Source organism: Akebia trifoliata, chromosome 4, assembly GCF_017979445.1.
Source record: "Akebia trifoliata isolate Shusen 1 chromosome 4, ASM1797944v1, whole genome shotgun sequence".
Lineage (NCBI taxonomy): Eukaryota > Viridiplantae > Streptophyta > Magnoliopsida > Ranunculales > Lardizabalaceae > Akebia > Akebia trifoliata.
Genome location: NC_141378.1, coordinates 20,895,784 through 20,913,199, shown reverse-complemented (window position 1 = coordinate 20,913,199; position 17,416 = coordinate 20,895,784). Strand labels below are relative to the sequence as shown.

The window sequence follows — 17,416 nt, the reverse complement described above, 5'->3', positions numbered from 1 at the left end:
TAGAATTACCATTTTTCTTGTGCTAATCCTCTTCTAATTTGGTCTAATAGTTTCACTCTAACTATGATCCCATAATCCTTAAGAAACCTTTCATCCAAGGTTCATTCTCCTTCTCTTCCTAATTATGCAATCTTTTCTCAATGAACCAATCTCTCGGCCATGGCATATTCAGTGGTTTGGATTTTCACACATGTCACTTAGGTTGAGTCCCTTTAAGGAGTCGGCTAGAGGGAGGAAATGATGTCTCGACTGAACCTCTCTCTCATCGAATGGTCCTATCTACTTCAAGGATGAGACGTGTGTCCCTTGCCTTAACAATGGCCACGTGGAGGCGTCTAATTGGTCCACACCATCAAATGTAATTATTTCCCCACAATGTTATTGAGTCGGTCGTTGAAATAGTTTACTTCAAACTTACATGTGTATGATTTAAAAAAAAATGACTTAGGAAGTCACTTACATAGTTGTACCATCATTTACAAGATACGTAATAAGAGTGAGATTCTTTATGTTATGAGATTAATACCATCATTCATATCATGCACACCAAATGGGTATATGATCTAATTCTATTGATCATAAGATGGTTAATGAGGTATGATACACCGCTAAGGTTCTCATGTTTCTTATAGCTCAAATAATTAAGGACATCTATGAATGAAGTTGGGCAATTCATTTGGATGACTCCCATAGAGTTAACATGTTCTTGTTAGATGATAAGTAGCTGATTTATTCGGGCACTGTAGTAGGAAATAAATAAGTAGCACGATACTTAAGCTTCTTGTTGAAATTTACTATCAATTAGAGAGATTTTCTTCAATAATAAACACAAATCAATAGATTCTCAAACTTGAAGAGTTCAAAGATTACAAATTAACCATCTAATTGTGTTTTAAGTGATTTACAAAAGAATGATCCACAAAATGTTTTGTATTAGATAATGAATGATTTACTCTTCAAAAATAATAAATTTCCAACAAAGAATCCATTTCCATTCTTGTAAGAAACCATCCAAGATTTACCAAAACTCCCTTGTCCTGATGAAAAGAAGCTGTGTTTGACTTGTTGGTGGAGGGTTTAAGTAATGAAACTTGAAGAAGAAGAAGAAGAAAACATCCAAGATTTTTTTACTTTTTTTAAATAGTGCTAAATATTCAAATGTTACACGTGGGATGATTTGATTTGAAATTATTTTAAAAATATTATTTTCATATATAATTTTTTTCAGGTTATAAATGCAAAAAGAAAGATAGGTTGGTAGGCCCCAATGGGTATAGATATCAAATGTTGCGTGTGAAGTCCTCGCACTAACCTCAGCCAGAAATCTGACAATCATTAGCCAATTTTGGTGGAAAAGCTCAACTGCTGTTCACTTCGTGACATCGGGGGTAATTTTGTAAATTTTGAGATGCTTAATACACGCGTGATAATGTGATTGATTGATCCCTATCTTGTGAACGCTGTGATGTGAGCAAGAAATTTCTCACTTTTGGTTAATCCATACAAAGTGAACCCTCAACCCCACCAATCCAACCAACGTAAGTTGGTTTATAGCCAGAAGAAAAGAAATGCATATAGAGTTGCGATCGAGAACAATGTCCTGTTCCTATAACAACGTTAGATATCTACGTGGCAAATTTTTGTTGGACTTCAAATACATCGGGCTGCGTGCATGGCTTGGTTAAGAGTTCTAGGTGTTTTAAAATCCAATAAAAACATGCCATGTAGACACCTTACCATTATTAAAGGAACGGGACAATGTATTAATTGAATCCTCAGTCCTATATAAGTTTACAAATAATTTTTTATTATTAAAAAAAATAAAAAAATTACATCGCTTGGTGTTCCTTCTCTTGTGTTGTCTTGTCTTCCCTTCTTTCTTCGACTTTGCAGAACCAGTTGTTCTTGTTGTGATGATAACTCTTTCATTATCATCATCGTCATCATCTATTATTCAGTCATCAAAATCAACGGTAACGAGCTCTTCAAGGTCTAAGAGTCACCGTTTGAGGCCTCGGGCAGCAGTTGTTGAGACTCGTCCCGTGCCAGCAGTAAGAGAAAGAAGAGGAAATTATGCCATTCAAGTGCTCGACTCGGAAACAGGAAAGCCAGAGAGAGCTGAGTCTCTCTCTGGCCCTGTCCCTTCTTCTTCTTCAAGTTCCAGAGCACTCGATATGCAGGCCGAAGTCAGAGCCATGGCTCGAGCCGCCAACGCTTCTATCTACAACCCTCAATTTCTCTCTCTCAAGTACGGTTCTCGCCCCATCAAGGTTACCTTTTCTTCTTCAATCGATCAGATTCTCTGCTCTCCGTATTTGTGGTTCTTATTAGATTTACTAATTCAAAAAAAAATGTCAAACAATTTGCAGTATGAAGGAGTAATTTGAGTGAAATTGGTTTATCTATGAACCTAGAATCTCTATTGTAGATCAACCCAAATCCATATTTAGAGTCAATTTTGGTTTCAAGATTGCAAAAGTAGGCAAAAATCTTCTTTGTTGTTGTTGTTTTTTTCTTCTTCTAATTTGCTTGTTTCCTTTGATTTTCTAATTAGGTACTAGGAAGGACCTTGGAGGTCTTGATTGGTTTGGGTGGTTTTGCTTTAAGTTTATTATTGGACAAAAGGAACGGGAAGCTTGATCGCAACAAACGGATTCGAGCTGTGGAGCTGAGGAAGATTCTCACTAGATTGGGACCTACTTTTGTCAAAATTGGACAGGGTTTGTCGACCCGACCCGATCTCTGCCCTTCCGAGTACCTCGAGGAGCTCTCTGAACTACAAGTACTGCATTAATTTGTCCAAAATCCTTGTTTTTTGTGAGCGTAGTGTACTCAGATTATTCATAATTATGTGAATTCTGATTTGGAAAATCCTGTAAAATCTTATGCTGCATTGGCTTTTTCTAATATAGAACAATAAGACTTCTTGAGTTCGGATAAATGGGAAATATGAAGCTTTTTAATTTCATTCGTTTGATAAGAACCTAACCTAAACAGGGCTTAAACCCATAGCTTAGCTTGTTTGACACCTTGCAAAGCAACTTTGAGGTTGTGGGTTTAAGTCCAACTTACCCATCCCATTAAATAAAAAAAATAAAAAAAACTAACTAAAACACCAACAACATTTAGGCTTCTATGGCTTTGTAAGTTAAGCCATTATCTATTTCGGGTTGTAAGCCCCCCACGCGTCTCGGTCGACATCAACAGTGGCCACTCTGTAGCATACCGTTTCAACAGGTTACCCTTTTTGAGACTCAAACACGAGACATTGTGGTGGCTCTAGTACCATTTGATAAGAACCTAACCAATATGCCAAAAGCACCTAGGTGTTAATGGAGTGGAAAGTTAAACCCTTACCTCTTTGGGTTTGTAGCATCTTTCTTGTTTCTTTTAGTGTATTGTGGTAAATTTTGATTAATTTCCTCCATTTTAGTGTCGTTGATATCTGTTTTAGATGCAAAGCTAAGGCAAGTTTCAATGCCGTTTATTTATTGAACAGGATGCTTTGCCGACGTTTCCAGATGAAGAGGCACTTTCATGCATCGAGAAAGAGTTGGGACTGCCTCTTGAATCCATTTTCTCATCCATATCTCCGTCTCCAATTGCTGCTGCGAGTTTAGGCCAAGTTTACAAAGCTTGTTTGAAGTATTCTGGACAGGTTGTTGCTGTAAAGGTTCAAAGGCCTGGAATAGAAGAAGCTATAGGTCTCGACTTTTACTTGATAAGGGGTCTGGGGATTTTCATAAATAAATATGTAGACATAATCACTAGTGATGTTGTGGCTCTTATTGATGAATTTGCACGTAGAGTCTATCAAGAGCTCAACTATGTGCAGGTTAGTTTCTTGGAAAGTGATTCACTTCTATTGTCTCAAGCTTGTATTCCAGTTTTCCAACATCTAGTGTTTTTTTTAGAGAGCTGCTATTGGCACCCCAACTAAAAATAAAGAAAATAAGTAAATGACTGACAATAAGTAATAGTTGGGGTGCCAATAGCAACTCTTTGATTTTTTATGCTAAATTTCTATTTTTCAGGTTTAGGATTTTAAATGAGACTAATTATAATTGTGAACCACAACTGAAATTGTTTGAACGAGTGTTATAATGTTTTGTAATGTCGAGATTATAATTTGAGCCAAACTGATGTAATGTTTGAAGAACATGTTTTAATCTTTAATTGGGATGTGATAAATAATTTAAGAAATTCGGGTTTTATAAGTAAAAGTTGGGCTGCCAGTAGCAGCTCTCTCTCTCTTAAATCTTTGATAAATAATTTCTTGTTGTGTGGGACCATTTCTTTTGGCTTGATTTTAGTGACACTTTGGTGCTTCCAAGTAGTTTGGAACAGTTGCGAGTTGTGCATATTTCTATAAGAATACTTTCTTTCCTTGGTTTGGATTTTAATTGTGACAGGTCTATGCAGGAGGGGCAGAATGCACGGAGGTTTAAAAAACTATATGCCGACAAGGCAGATGTCCTTGTACCAGACATCTTTTGGGATTACACGAGTGCAAAAGTATTGACAATGGATTGGGTGGAGGGTGTTAAACTAAATGAACAAGAAGCCATTGAGAGACAAGGATTGAGGGTTTTGGATTTGGTAAATACCGGTATCCAATGCAGCCTTAGACAACTACTTGAGTATGGATATTTTCATGCAGACCCTCATCCTGGTAATCTCTTAGCAACACCTGAGGGAAAGCTTGCTTTTCTTGATTTCGGGATGATGAGTGAAACCCCAGAAGAAGCAAGGCTTGCAATTATCGGTCATGTTGTTCACATGGTAAATCGAGACTATGAAGCTATGGCAAATGATTACTATGCTTTGGATTTCTTATCACCGGATATAGATGTTTCTCCGATTGTACCAGCACTTCGTAACTTCTTTGATGATGCACTTAATTCAACTGTGAGCGAACTCAACTTCAAAACAATTGTGGATGGCTTGGGTGCCGTTTTATATGAATACCCATTTAATGGTGAGTCCAAATTACTTAAGATATGTCTTGAGTCGAGTTTTCATAACTTTATTTTCTTTAAAAACCCAAAAGGGACAATTGTAAAAATTTATGAGAAACTACGGCCTTTCACATTACTTTCTTATGAAGAATGATATTGGATGGCTCTTCACATTGTTTGCAGTCCCAGCATATTATGCCTTGATATTGAGGTCACTTACCGTACTGGAAGGCTTAGCACTTTATGCCGATCCCAATTTTAAGGTGCTAGCTGCTTCGTATCCGTATTTTGCTAAAAGGCTTCTCACTGATCCAAATCCCTATCTCAGAGATGCTCTTATTGAGTTGCTGTTTAAGGATGGAAGATTCAGGCAAGTTTTTGTTATTGCCAGTATATTATTTTTTGAGAAACATTGTCCTTATTAACTTAGTAAGATTTTAAGCCTTACTAAGGGTCGTTTTGCTCAAATGCATTTCCACATCAGCAATCCAACACCTCAGCTCTCTTAAGTTTCTTCGAAAAACTCAGATCCAAAATTTAATTTTTTTTTCTTTCTTTTGAGCTCGATCCAAGGTTTTGAGAATGGACAGGTACCGAACTTCCACATATAACTCCCAAACTTAAAATTGAAATTCAACGATGAAAAATAACTGTTTTTTTCAAAGTTTTGTCCTCTACAACCCTGATGTATTGGATTATGTTTTTGGATGCCATAAGTTGAGACCAAGGACCCTTAGTGAGGGTGAAAGCCTTACATAGTAAGGCTAGTCAGACTCTTATTTTTTTTCCCATCTGTTTGGTTTGATTAATCCATTAACACATCTGTTGCCCTTTGCCTTGGTGCAGGTGGAATAGGCTTGAAAATCTACTTGTTCAGGGACGCATGGATAAAGATTTCTCTGCTAAAGATGCTTTGCAACCTGTTCTCAAGTTATTATTGGGTCCAGAGGGTGAAGAGCTAAGAATCTTAGTCATTAAGGAGGCTGTCCGAGTTACTGAAGCTATTGTGCTAGGCACTGTCATTGATACTTACAATTATGTCCCAGAGTTTATGAGGACTCTAATTTTTAATGGTAACACAACTGGACCTCTTATGTTGAGTAGCAGTGAAAAGGAAAACATGTTGGGACTTCGAGATCAAGTTCTCAGAATATGGGGGCTTCTGAGAACCTCAGAGAATTTCGATCCATCCATTTTCCAGCCTATTGTAGAGGTAAGAGATATTTCTGGGATTAACTTTTTTTTTTTCTTGATATATATAAAATTCATGCAAACTGAAAGTGCTTAGTATTCAAACTGAAAGAAGTTGAAGTGACCTACCCAGAGATGAGTAAAAAAGAAAAAACCAAATCGCTTCCTTTATTTTTCAGGTTCCTGTGGGAGTAATAATGCAAAGATTGATTAGTTTAGGCACTCATAGTTTAGTTCCTCTTCACCCTTCACTTTTTTCAATCATTTTATCTGATAAATGGATAAGCATGTAATTATTATTCACTTATCATGCCTTATTATGTGAGAGGTAATCCTAAGTTCTCATCAACCTCAATTATTATAATATTATGATATATTTTGAGATAACCCTACAAGCATGCAATAGTAAGTTGTCTAAAAATGGTATCTTCGACTCCATAAAGTTGTATTTTTCTACCACCGACTTATCCTTGCTCTTGGAAATTTCAATGGGATAGATCCTCTTTTGGCATAGTGTGAACTATAGTTTGCGGTCAAGCATACACAAAGAAGACCACATTTGGTTTGGAACAAATTTTACTTGGCTTCACTTCCCTGGGAGCCAGGGTGTCACGACCAAATTGGGTCAAGCTACGAGCAGGTTTGGGCTTCCATAAAGCCCAGTATGACTTGTTTCATATTTTGATGTTTCCTTCAGAAGATGGGTAACAGACATAACATCCTCTTTAAGGAGTGGCACTTACCTATCCCCTCCCCATGACCACACAAGCCATCTCATGGGCATATCTTGGTTCAACCTAGGAGCTTGGGGTGATCCTGCAGGGGGTTGTCTTGAGTTCTTGTGTGCGCTAGAGAACGCCTTGAGACAATGTTAATACGGGAGAAGTTACACTACGACTACGTACCCTTGCTATACGTCATACGTGGGTCTCATGCATGGCATCCTCGGAAGCTCCCTATGGGGGATATTGGTTATCCCGGACCATGAGGGACATGTGTGCTTCATTGCGTGTGCTATGACACAGTCTGACAACCTTGGACCCCGATATGATATGCACCTCATGTATTTCCATGTTGCCACTCTTGTGCCAAAACCCAAGGATCGTGTTGTGGATGTGGGGAACCCTCTGTTTATGTTGCATTTGTGCATGCCATAGAAGCAGTAAAGCATCGTGCCACGTTTAGTACACAAAGGCTTGCGTTAGTTGGGCTGCGAACTCTCGCGCCGCACAGCCCCTCCACTGCTGTTCCGCTATGGCCATGAAACATGGACTAGTAGAGGTAGTTTTTTATAATTATTGTGGTGAAAGTTTGGGCTTTCAATTGATTACAAATAGAATTAGGGGACTTGGTGAACACGATTAAATGGTAGAAGTATAGGTTAGTGGAGAATGACAGACATAATTGATCATATTAGGAAGTTGGAGGTGCCACCCACTTTACTTTCATATGCTTAGAGACAGGATTTGAGATGAATTGATGGATAAATGTGCGTAAAAAAATGATATGTTGAGATGGATGAATGGAGACTCAACTGAGATGTTTTGAGCATGTACAACGGAGACTAATGACGGATATAGTGTGAAAAGAATGTTTGGTGAAAGTTAAATTCTTTAAAAGGGTGAGGGGAAGGCCAAAAGTAAAGTGGATTGAAGTAATAAATATTTGAAGGCATATGCCTTAATAGAGATTATTCTAGATAAAACTAAATGGTAAAACATAGGTCAAAATGGTTGGATAAGGCATTGTAAATGGTGACAATGATGATGGAAACCAACGTTGGATTGCAAAGTTACCTTTGTTGATGTGCAAAGTTGTTGAACTCTTCAGTTTCTAGGTCTTAGTTTGATTGACCTGTTAAATATAGGAAGGATTTATTCTTCTTAGCCATCAAGGAATTGTTTCAATTTGAAAGTGGTTTTTAATCTTCAATTTTTTTTAGCACTAGGTTATGACATTTGATTCATGATGCATGATAATGTTAGCCTACTAAGTGTAGGGAATTCATATTCCTGCTAACATCAACTTTCTTTCACTGCATTAAGATCATAAAACCAAGTAGTTGTTTGTTCAAGTGTCCAATTTTACAGCTTTAGGGAAATCTTTACATTGCAGTCTACCTAAATCTGCAAATAAGTTTTGGGATAAATTTCCAAAATTTAGTATGATCCTCATCTCACTCTTAATCTTCAAAATTGGAAAGGAATGACCATTTTGACATATTACTCCTTTATAGATATATAGTTGTTGTCCAATTCAATCCAAGGAGTCTGATTTAAATTGGGTGTTGAAGGAGGTCATTTGCAAAATGTCTAGGTCAACCTTAAAGTGGCATTCGTCACATAAGTTTGATAATTTTCTGATTGAAATGACAAGATATGCATTAAAATTTCCATGAGACCTTTTTATATCTGGTTACCTTCATTTAGGGAACCTAAATGGCAGGTACAAGTTGATCAACGTTTTAGACCATGTATTTGCTGAGTTAGAGATCTCAACATAGTATTGAACTTCAATTTTGACGTCTAATCACTCATCCTAGAAATGGAAATATTTCAGATAGTGTGCAAATCAATAAATGATGGAAATATAAGAGAATGATAGAAATGTTGAAGAAGTTTTCATTGAAAGTGTAGAAAATGATAAAAACATGCATGAAAACAATACGTCATCAAACCACAACAAACAATAATATGATTTTTGGAAATGAAGATCAAATAATCTTTCCTATACGTTGACATAAGTATCTAAGAGTCTGACACCTAAAATAATTATATGCTTCATGTACATAAGAATAATAATGTTGATTAACTACGAATAAATTAATATAAAAATTACATTTCAAAACGAACAAAATAATATTTACTATATTCTTACATTGTTATATATGTTTTTTTATCTTTTAAAGATGTATGAAAAATTTATTAATATGTTTACCAAATTAGCTCACAAAAGATTGTATGTGCATACTTAAATGTCTATTGTGGTAGAACTTTACTATTAACCAAAATATTTTGTGAAATAAATAGTTATTTCCACTAAAATATATACATCAAGAAACTGTTGATTAAATTTCGCATTGGATCTTGTAGAAATTAAAATATTTCAGTATATTTCGTGGAAATATCTCTAGATTTGATACTATGGGTCTAAATAAAAGTGATGTGAATAGTACCCAGACTTAAATCAAATTCCTAAAATAACTTAATAATAAACTTCTAAAACAAATAAGACTCAAAAAAAGATAAAGAAATAGGCCTATAACTAAAGGCTACTAATTAAAATAAAATAAAATCCTAAAACTAAAATATGACCCAAATAAGTTAAACACATGAACTCTTATATCCTCTTCAATTCTCCCCTAGTAGAAGAAACCTTGTCCTTGAGTTTTGAAATGTACAAGGATGATCATAACAATTTGTGGCTTATCTCTTTTGATAAAGATTCGTCCGTGTGTCTTGATGCTGCGTTGAATTATGAATTCCAAATTGATAATAATTTGTGGGTTATCTCTTTTGATAAAGATTTGTCCGTATGTCTTGATGCTGCGTTGAATTATGAATTCCAAATTGCAATCTTCTATCTTTGAAATACATTAACTTTACTCATCTGAGATGATTAATTCAACTTAAGATATTGATAGTATAGGTACATCATGGACATGAGCTATAAATGTCGTCTCCAAAAGATCTTTAAGATCTTTTGACAAGTTGTCCACTTCATGATCTTGTTTTGTGTTGGTTCAAAAATTGTATGTAACAATCTTTTGAAGTTGATGTTTCATTTGTCTTTTTTTCAACCTAGTCTTGGACTAATGGTGCTGTAGGAATTGACTTACAGAGCAATCTTTTGAGTAGATATTGTTTGTATTAGCTTCACATGGAATATCTTGCTCTGCATCAAAAGTAACCTGTTCACGTGAGATCCAACATTGTCCTAGCACGATAGAACATTCCTCCAGAGGGATCACCTTACAATCATCACTATTGATGAACTTTTCTTGACAAAATTGGATAATAAAATCTCCATAATAATATCCACAAAATCTCTTATCTTAACATTTTGTAAGATCTTCTCAACAAAAGTTGTTTAGATTAGGTTCTCTTCATACTAATCACTACACAATACCTTGGAGGACTTCGTGGAAGGTAAAACAAATCTAGTCTTGTCTTTCAATACTATATTTCTAGGTATTACTTTATTTCAGGTTTAGCTCTGATGCCAAAATTGATGCAGGATGGGGAGGATAGAGAGTGAAATATTGGGGTAGGGAATTTGGTTTGGGATTTGGGCTATATGATAGGGTAAACCCAAAAGGGTTTGGGTTGTGGGGTTCAATTTTGAATTTTTGCGATTACGACCACAATCCCAATGATTATATGTTGAAAGGTAAAATGCAAAGTTTTCCAATTAAAATATTTTTAATAAGATAAAGGAAAATGGTTAAAGGTTGAGGTTTGTGGGTTAAATGTTAAGCATTAAGAGAAAAAGAAATGATTAAGGGTTGAAGGAAAGGGATTTCAAGAATTCAAGAAGTAGAAAATTAAAAAAAAATCTAGAATAGAGATAAAATTAGAAGAAAAAGAGAAGGGACAACAATATAGAACCTTGTAACCACCCCAATGATTTCCATGACATCACCAAGTTAAATGCAACATCCAATTAAGAAAAAATAGGAACTTTCTAAATTTTTTTTATTCCATTCATAAATTATTTGAAATCAATTACAATAGCCATATAATAGTTTAGACTAAAAACTTTAATTTAAAATGACTTAAAAATTGACTCTTTTGACTTTGAGAAGTTAATCTTGTGTAAAGTACCCCATCAATGTTTTGGCAATAACTTCATCAAAACTCATCAGGATCGCAAAATCTTGAGCTCGTTGGATAGGTAATTGAGTAACCTTTCAAACGACACAAAAGTCAATTTAATACATAATACGATAAGTTTTGATCTCTCAAAATAAGGTCTAAATAAAAGTGATGTGAATAGTTCCCGAACTTAAAATCAAATTCCTAAAATAACTTGATGAGAAACTTCTAAAACAAATACGACTCAAAAAAACGAAACAAGCCCATAACTAAAGTAAAATCTTAAAACTACAATATGGCCCTAATAGGTTAGGCCCATGAACTTTGATGATGGCCCCATTACTCCTTCTCTTGACTTGGCCTATCTACTCAGGTTTTTGGGACTCACTAATTTCCCTAATCCCATTACATTTTGCAAAGGGTGATTCGTTAAACGATAAATCTAATTATTATCAAAGAATTTTCTCAAAGATTTGGGTTGGCTATACGAATCATGTTTAGCCAAACCCCAAATTTTTGTTGTCATAATTAGTAAATTCAATACTCAACATTATAGAAATAATAATCTATTGTGATATTTTTGTAATATGAGAGAATCTCTCAAGCCTATCTACTTAGGTTTTTGGGAGTCACCAACTTCCCTAATCCCATTACATTTTACAAAGGTGGTTCGTTAAATGATAGATTTGCTTATCATCAAATCTTTATCCCAAAGATTTGGGTTGGCTAAACGAATCTTCTTCCTACATTCCACTTTGTCCAAAATCACATTAGTCGGTGATAATCTCCTCCCAAGCATGGTTTGACCCACCGAACTTTAACATTGTTGGGCTCTCCCCAAAACTAGGAATACTCATAATCACGGCAAGTTTTTTTTGGGGGGGGGGGGGTGTGAAGGATTACGACTAAAATGTTTGGAGAGTTTGTGAATAGCAACGATTTGATAGATCTTCCTTTAGGCGGGGGGAGTTCCACATGGTCAAACCACTAGGAACATCTGATCCTCAATAGGTTGGATCATTTTCTGGTTTTGTCTAGTTGGGAGGAACATTTTGGAGGAATCATTCAAGAGAAAATCCCAAATCCAGTGTTAGACCATTTCCCCATTACACTGGTGGTAGAGGTGATTCCTTTTCGTTTTGAGATATGTGATTGTTGCACCCGGACTCTAAAGAGCTGGTTCATTTTTGTTGGTTGAGTTATCTTTTGAGGGTAAGCTAGGAGTGGAGTGGTGTTTAGACTCAAATTAAAATAAATTAAGGAGAAACTTAAGTGTTGGACCATGGAATCCTTTGAGGGTGTGGCTGTCAAAAAGAAAGAAGAGTTTGTTGAGCTAGATGATCTTGAGATAAGAGAAGGAAAGGGGAGGAAAGAGCACGTCGGGTGAACCTTAAGGCCATTTTTTAGATATTGGCATTTATGGAGGAGATGATTTGGAAGCAAAAATCAAGGATTAAATGGTTGGTAAAAGGGGACAAAAATACAGGATTATTTCATCGCATGGCTAATTATCATAATCGGGTGAATTACATTTCTTAGTTGAAGATTAATAAGGAGTGGAAGCTGGGAGAAGAAGTGGTGGCCAAGGTAGTGGTAGATTTCTACACGGTTTGTACTCGAAAGAGTTTGATAATAAACCAACTCTTGATCAGCTTCCATTTAATTATATTTCGTTGGAGAAGCATAGATGGTTAAATCGATCATTTGAGTATGAAGAAGTGCTAAGAATAGTTAATAGGATAGCTAGTGATAATACTCTGAGACTGAACAACTTTCTAATGTCCTTCAACGTGTGCTGGGATACTATCAAGGATGACCTATTGGTTATGATGGAGGAGTTTTCCAAAGACATTTTCCTTGACCTTAGGTTGAACTGTACCTTTTTGGCTTTAGTCCCTAAGAAGTTTGGTATGGAAGATATTTATGACTTGAGACCAATAGGCTTGACTATGTAAATTGAAAATTTCTAAAGTACTTGTTACATCGTATGGGTTTTGCAGTGAGATAGGTAAGATGGGTTATGAAGTGTATCTTCATTGTGTTGTTCTCCATCCTGGTTAGTGGATTAACTGTTAATTTCTTGAGGAGTTCGAAGGGTTTGAGAGAAGGTGACCTTTAATTCCGTTCCTCTTTATCTTGGTGGTGGAAGCTTGGGTCAGTTGTTGGGGAAGGTCGTGGCACATGGTAACCTTTCGCTTCCAGAGTCAATCTGAGTGGACTATTGATATCTCATTTAGTTTGCAGAAAACATACTTGTATTTTTGGATTATTCGTCGGGTCAAGAGAAGTTCCTTAGTAGGATTTTATGTTGTTTTGAGGTGATTTAGGTATTCTAGTTAATATTTGTAAAAGTAAGTTCTTTGCAATAGGGAAAACTTCATGGGTTGAGTTGATGGTGTCTTTAGTTTGTTTTCAAGTGAGGATTTTTCCTTTTTATTTGGGATTGCCGTTGGGGACACATTGAACAAAAAGATATTTGGGATCTGATTATTGAAAGGGTTGGGAGTGGGCTAAGCTATTGGAAGGCCAGACATCTTTCTAAAGGAGGGAAAATGATTCTAACTGAGAGCTCTTGGCTAGTATCCCTAACTACTTTCTTTCTCTTTTCTCTATGTTGAGGAATGAAGAGATAAAACTTGATAGGATTTGTAGAGACTTTTTCTGGTGTGATAAGAATTGGAAGAGGTTGTATCATTTGGTGAGTTGGCATAAATCTGTGCTTTTAAGATGTGGGGTGGTTGTGGTTTAAAATATTTGGTTTAATGAATTTAGTGTTGTTAGGGAAATGGTTGTGGAGGTTCGGTATAGTGGAGGATATTAAGTGGTGAAGATTTATTGTTGTGAAGCTTGGGTTAAGAACCTTGCGTGGGGGAGTGGGGATGCTAAAGGCCCTTCTGGTAGTGGGGTTTGGAATGGGATTCTGAAGAGGCTACCTCTTTTCAATAAAAAGGTGAACTTCAAGGTAGGGACAAGAAATAGAATTAGATTTTGGGAGGATTGGTGGTGTGGAGATTCCTCGCTTAAGGATCAATTTCCAAACCTTTATGGGGTGTCTTTAAAGAAAGGTTGTCTTTTATGAGTAGGGGGAGTTGGCTTAGGATTTTGGATTTCGAAGAGCTTTTAATGATTTGGAGATGGGATCTTTGATAGTTTGATTTGAGTATCAAGGATTTTTCGTTCAAGGCTGACTCCAAGGATTGTCAAATTTGGGACAAATCTAGGGATGGTTTCTTCTCAATTTGACTAGTGTATCTTGTCGGGTTTACAGATCGCAACCGTTTTCTTCCTCAATCCTTCATATGGGGAGGCAAGGTTCCTTCTAAGGTGTTTACTTGGTTAACAGTTAGTAGTTACCAAACTTGGACCAAATTATTCGGAAGCTCCTAACTTTTGTTGCCTTTGCAAACAAAATGGAGAAGCAGCTATTCACATTCTCGCTTATTGCTCAGTCGTGCAATAGGTCTGGTTTTATTTTACATCTTTGTTTGGAGTGGCAAGCTCTTTCCCATCATCAAATTGCAGGCTTTTTGAGTCTTGGCTTTCTTGGGGCTTTCCGTTTAGGAAGTCTAAACTCATTATTTGGGGGATTCTTCCTTCTTCCATTTATTGGGGCATTTGGAAGGAAAGAAGCAATGATATCTTTGAAGGGAATGAACAAACCCTGCAGGATCTTATCTTTTCAATCTCGACGTTGTTGTTTTTTGGAGTAAATTGTCCAAGGAATTTAAGGGAATCTTTTTTGAAGACTTTCTTGTAAGATGGGACAGGGTTTGTAATCTTAGTCTGTATTTGGCTCCATTTGGCTCCTAGGATGGTCATCTTGACCTCCCTTATTTCTTCTTTCTCAGTAAAATTTATCATTACTTATCCAAAAAGATAAAAGGAATCATATCTTATGTTATTGAAAGTATGTTCATATCTGCTTCACTACCTTCATCCACATTATTTTTGGGTCTTGCTCTCACTCTTTTAGAAATTTTAACTTGAATATTTCTTCTAATTGGTCTGTAATTGAACATGTCAAAACCATCTCAGTCAGCTTTCCTTTATAGGTTTACTTGATTTATCAATTTATGTTCTATTGACTCTGGAAAATTTGTTAGATGAAATAGCTGCTCAAAACAATGGTGGTGATGTGTTTATTAGGTAAACAGAAATGCATAGCCTAAACTGTGCATTTCGGCATGCATTGGAAGGAAGAAAAAAAAAAAAAAAAAAAGATTTTAAGTACACCCAGGTAGAGTTGGTTGCATTAACAAATTTCACTAAACTCCCCACAATCAGGTAATGCACTTCCCTAGGGTTTAAGTTGTCAACCCCCTAGATGCCATCTAATTTCCCATAGAACCATCCACCTTGAACAATTCTATCTCCCAATGTGTTCCATAACTCTTTAGATGGTTTTTTTCAACCCTTCTCTTTGCACACATGCCTCCAAGAAGATAAGGAGGCCTCAAGAAGATTGTGAAAAGTCCAAGCCTCAAGTTGATTATGATGGTTGTCCATGGACTTCCACTACGTTAATTTCTTTTTCTCCATTTGTTCATGTTCTTCGAAGTGCTTAAATGATGTAAATTGGAGAATGTCTAGGGCCACATAACTTTCTTCCTTTTTTTTCATTCTTAAGGATTTCTTTATGAACGATACTTTTTTATTTTTGGAATGGATACAAGCAATGTTTTTTTAAACGCCAAGGTGTGGGGAAGGGTGCTTCACTAGCCTTAAGCCTGACGCCCAACCCTTAAGGTGTTGGCATAAGCCTTGTGAGGTCACCCATGGTACTTTTTCTCCATTCATCCAGCATAGTTATAATCTTTGACATTAAGCAACTTAATACTTTCATGCATTTTCTCACCCCTATATCTGGGATTAGTGCAAAGATGGCTTTGTATACTCTATAGACAAATTTGCTTTTCCATGCCACACAAGCATGTTCAGGTACACTGATTACGAGAAAGAGGAATTCAAATGTTGTTGGCTTTTGGTTATAATGTAGTTTATGATACCCTTCTGTAAGAAAAAGTGGAAGACAAGCGTCGTTAGCTTTTGATATTATTCTACTATCAAAACATATATTAACTTCGACTTCATTACTATGGCAACGCTAATCTCAAGCATGACATGAGCAGGTCCTTCAAGAACCTGAAGCTCGCAATCTTGGGGGACGCGTTATTGGAGGGATTACACAGCGTCTTGCAGCACGCTTGCTACAACAAGTTCTCAGAGCTCCAACTGCAGGTGCTTCTGCAACTTTGTAGAAGCTGTAAATTGACATTTTAAAGGTGTACATGTAACATCATGCTACAACAGGATAGAAGTGTTTTTAGGTCTGCTCAGCATTCTTTGTTCAATTATTTATAAGAAAGCAAAATTGTCACTTTTGAAACATTGGTGCTTCTGCATCAAGAACATTTCATCCATGCCAGTGGTTTGGACCTCCAGATGTTCTTTTTCTGGATTGGTTATATCAGATACTGAAAAAAAATGTTGAATTTTATGTTACACCAACAAATAATACAAAAATATGTTTCGAGTTCATCTTATTGTGTGCAACAACATATTTATAGAATCCCTTTCATGATTTTAAGTTTCATACCATTTCGGAATATTTCGTTCAAGGTATGCCAGTTTTGGCCTAGACTGGGATGAAACATTGATTTTTTTTGGGAATGTCTCTGCTGAGGTTATCTAAGTTTTTCTCCACACTAAAACATTGCCTCGAGACGAAATTTTAAACTTTGTTCCCTTCATGAACGGGATTGGTATGAACATATATAAATGGGAGGCGTTCTTTTGACAAAATCCTAGACAACATTCTAGACAAAGCATTTTGTCTTATATGGGCTAAAAATTTCAGAATGGGCTGATTTTTTGTGAGGATGATCTCTATGGTGAGAAAATCATCCTCACAAAAAATCAGCCAATTCTGAAATTTCTAACCCTAATTTATAAGATGAAGTATCGTGAACCGTCAATTTTTACCGTTAGTTTGTAACCACTTTTCATGGGGTTAGAAGTTTCAGAATTGGCTGATTTTTTGTAAGGATGATCTACTGACTATAGAGATCATCCTGACAAAAAATCAGTCTCATTCCAAAACTTTTTAGTCATATAAGACAAAATTTTGTCTAGGATTTTGTCAATAGAACGCTGCCCTATATATATATATATATAATGGGTTATCTTCTCTTATGAAAGCTCCACACAGAGTTCTATACTCTGTTTAGATGAATTTTTTGATTCAGCAGGATGGTTAGATTACTTGCTTACCGACTGACAACCTTAGGGATTCTAGATAAATTAGCAGATAAACCAATTCAAAGCATGTATACTGACTTGTTGCAATTTGCAAAAGTTCATGGATTGTAGACTGGTCGATGGTAGGGAAGTATAAAATGAGTGTACCAAGGAATACCCAAGTTGTCTGAATAGAGTGAAATAAAATATAATTGA

General features: G+C 36.1%; 1 protein-coding gene across 1 annotated transcript; it reads left to right on the top strand.

Annotated features, from left to right (window-relative positions):
* Positions 1–1,813: 1,813 nt before the first annotated feature.
* Positions 1,814–16,501, top strand: LOC147404425 (Protein kinase superfamily protein). Its single transcript, XM_086440364.1, has 7 exons — positions 1,814–2,270; positions 2,555–2,782; positions 3,500–3,835; positions 4,423–4,978; positions 5,142–5,328; positions 5,805–6,171; positions 16,093–16,501. Exons 1-7 carry the CDS (start codon positions 1,914–1,916, stop codon positions 16,219–16,221), a joined length of 2,160 nt encoding a protein of 719 aa, XP_086296490.1. The 5' UTR covers positions 1,814–1,913; the 3' UTR covers positions 16,222–16,501.
* Positions 16,502–17,416: the final 915 nt, after the last annotated feature.

What these genes read in the sequence shown, in the direction of transcription:
- LOC147404425 (XM_086440364.1), top strand. Translation starts at nt 1,914, where the DNA reads ATGATAACTCTTTCATTATCATCATCGTCATCATCTATTATTCAGTCA. An exon ending in ATATGAATACCCATTTAATG is followed by an intron (nt 4,979 to 5,141) that starts GTGAGTCCAAAT and finishes CATTGTTTGCAG; the next exon opens with TCCCAGCATATTATGCCTTG. An exon ending in TTTAAGGATGGAAGATTCAG is followed by an intron (nt 5,329 to 5,804) that starts GCAAGTTTTTGT and finishes GCCTTGGTGCAG; the next exon opens with GTGGAATAGGCTTGAAAATC.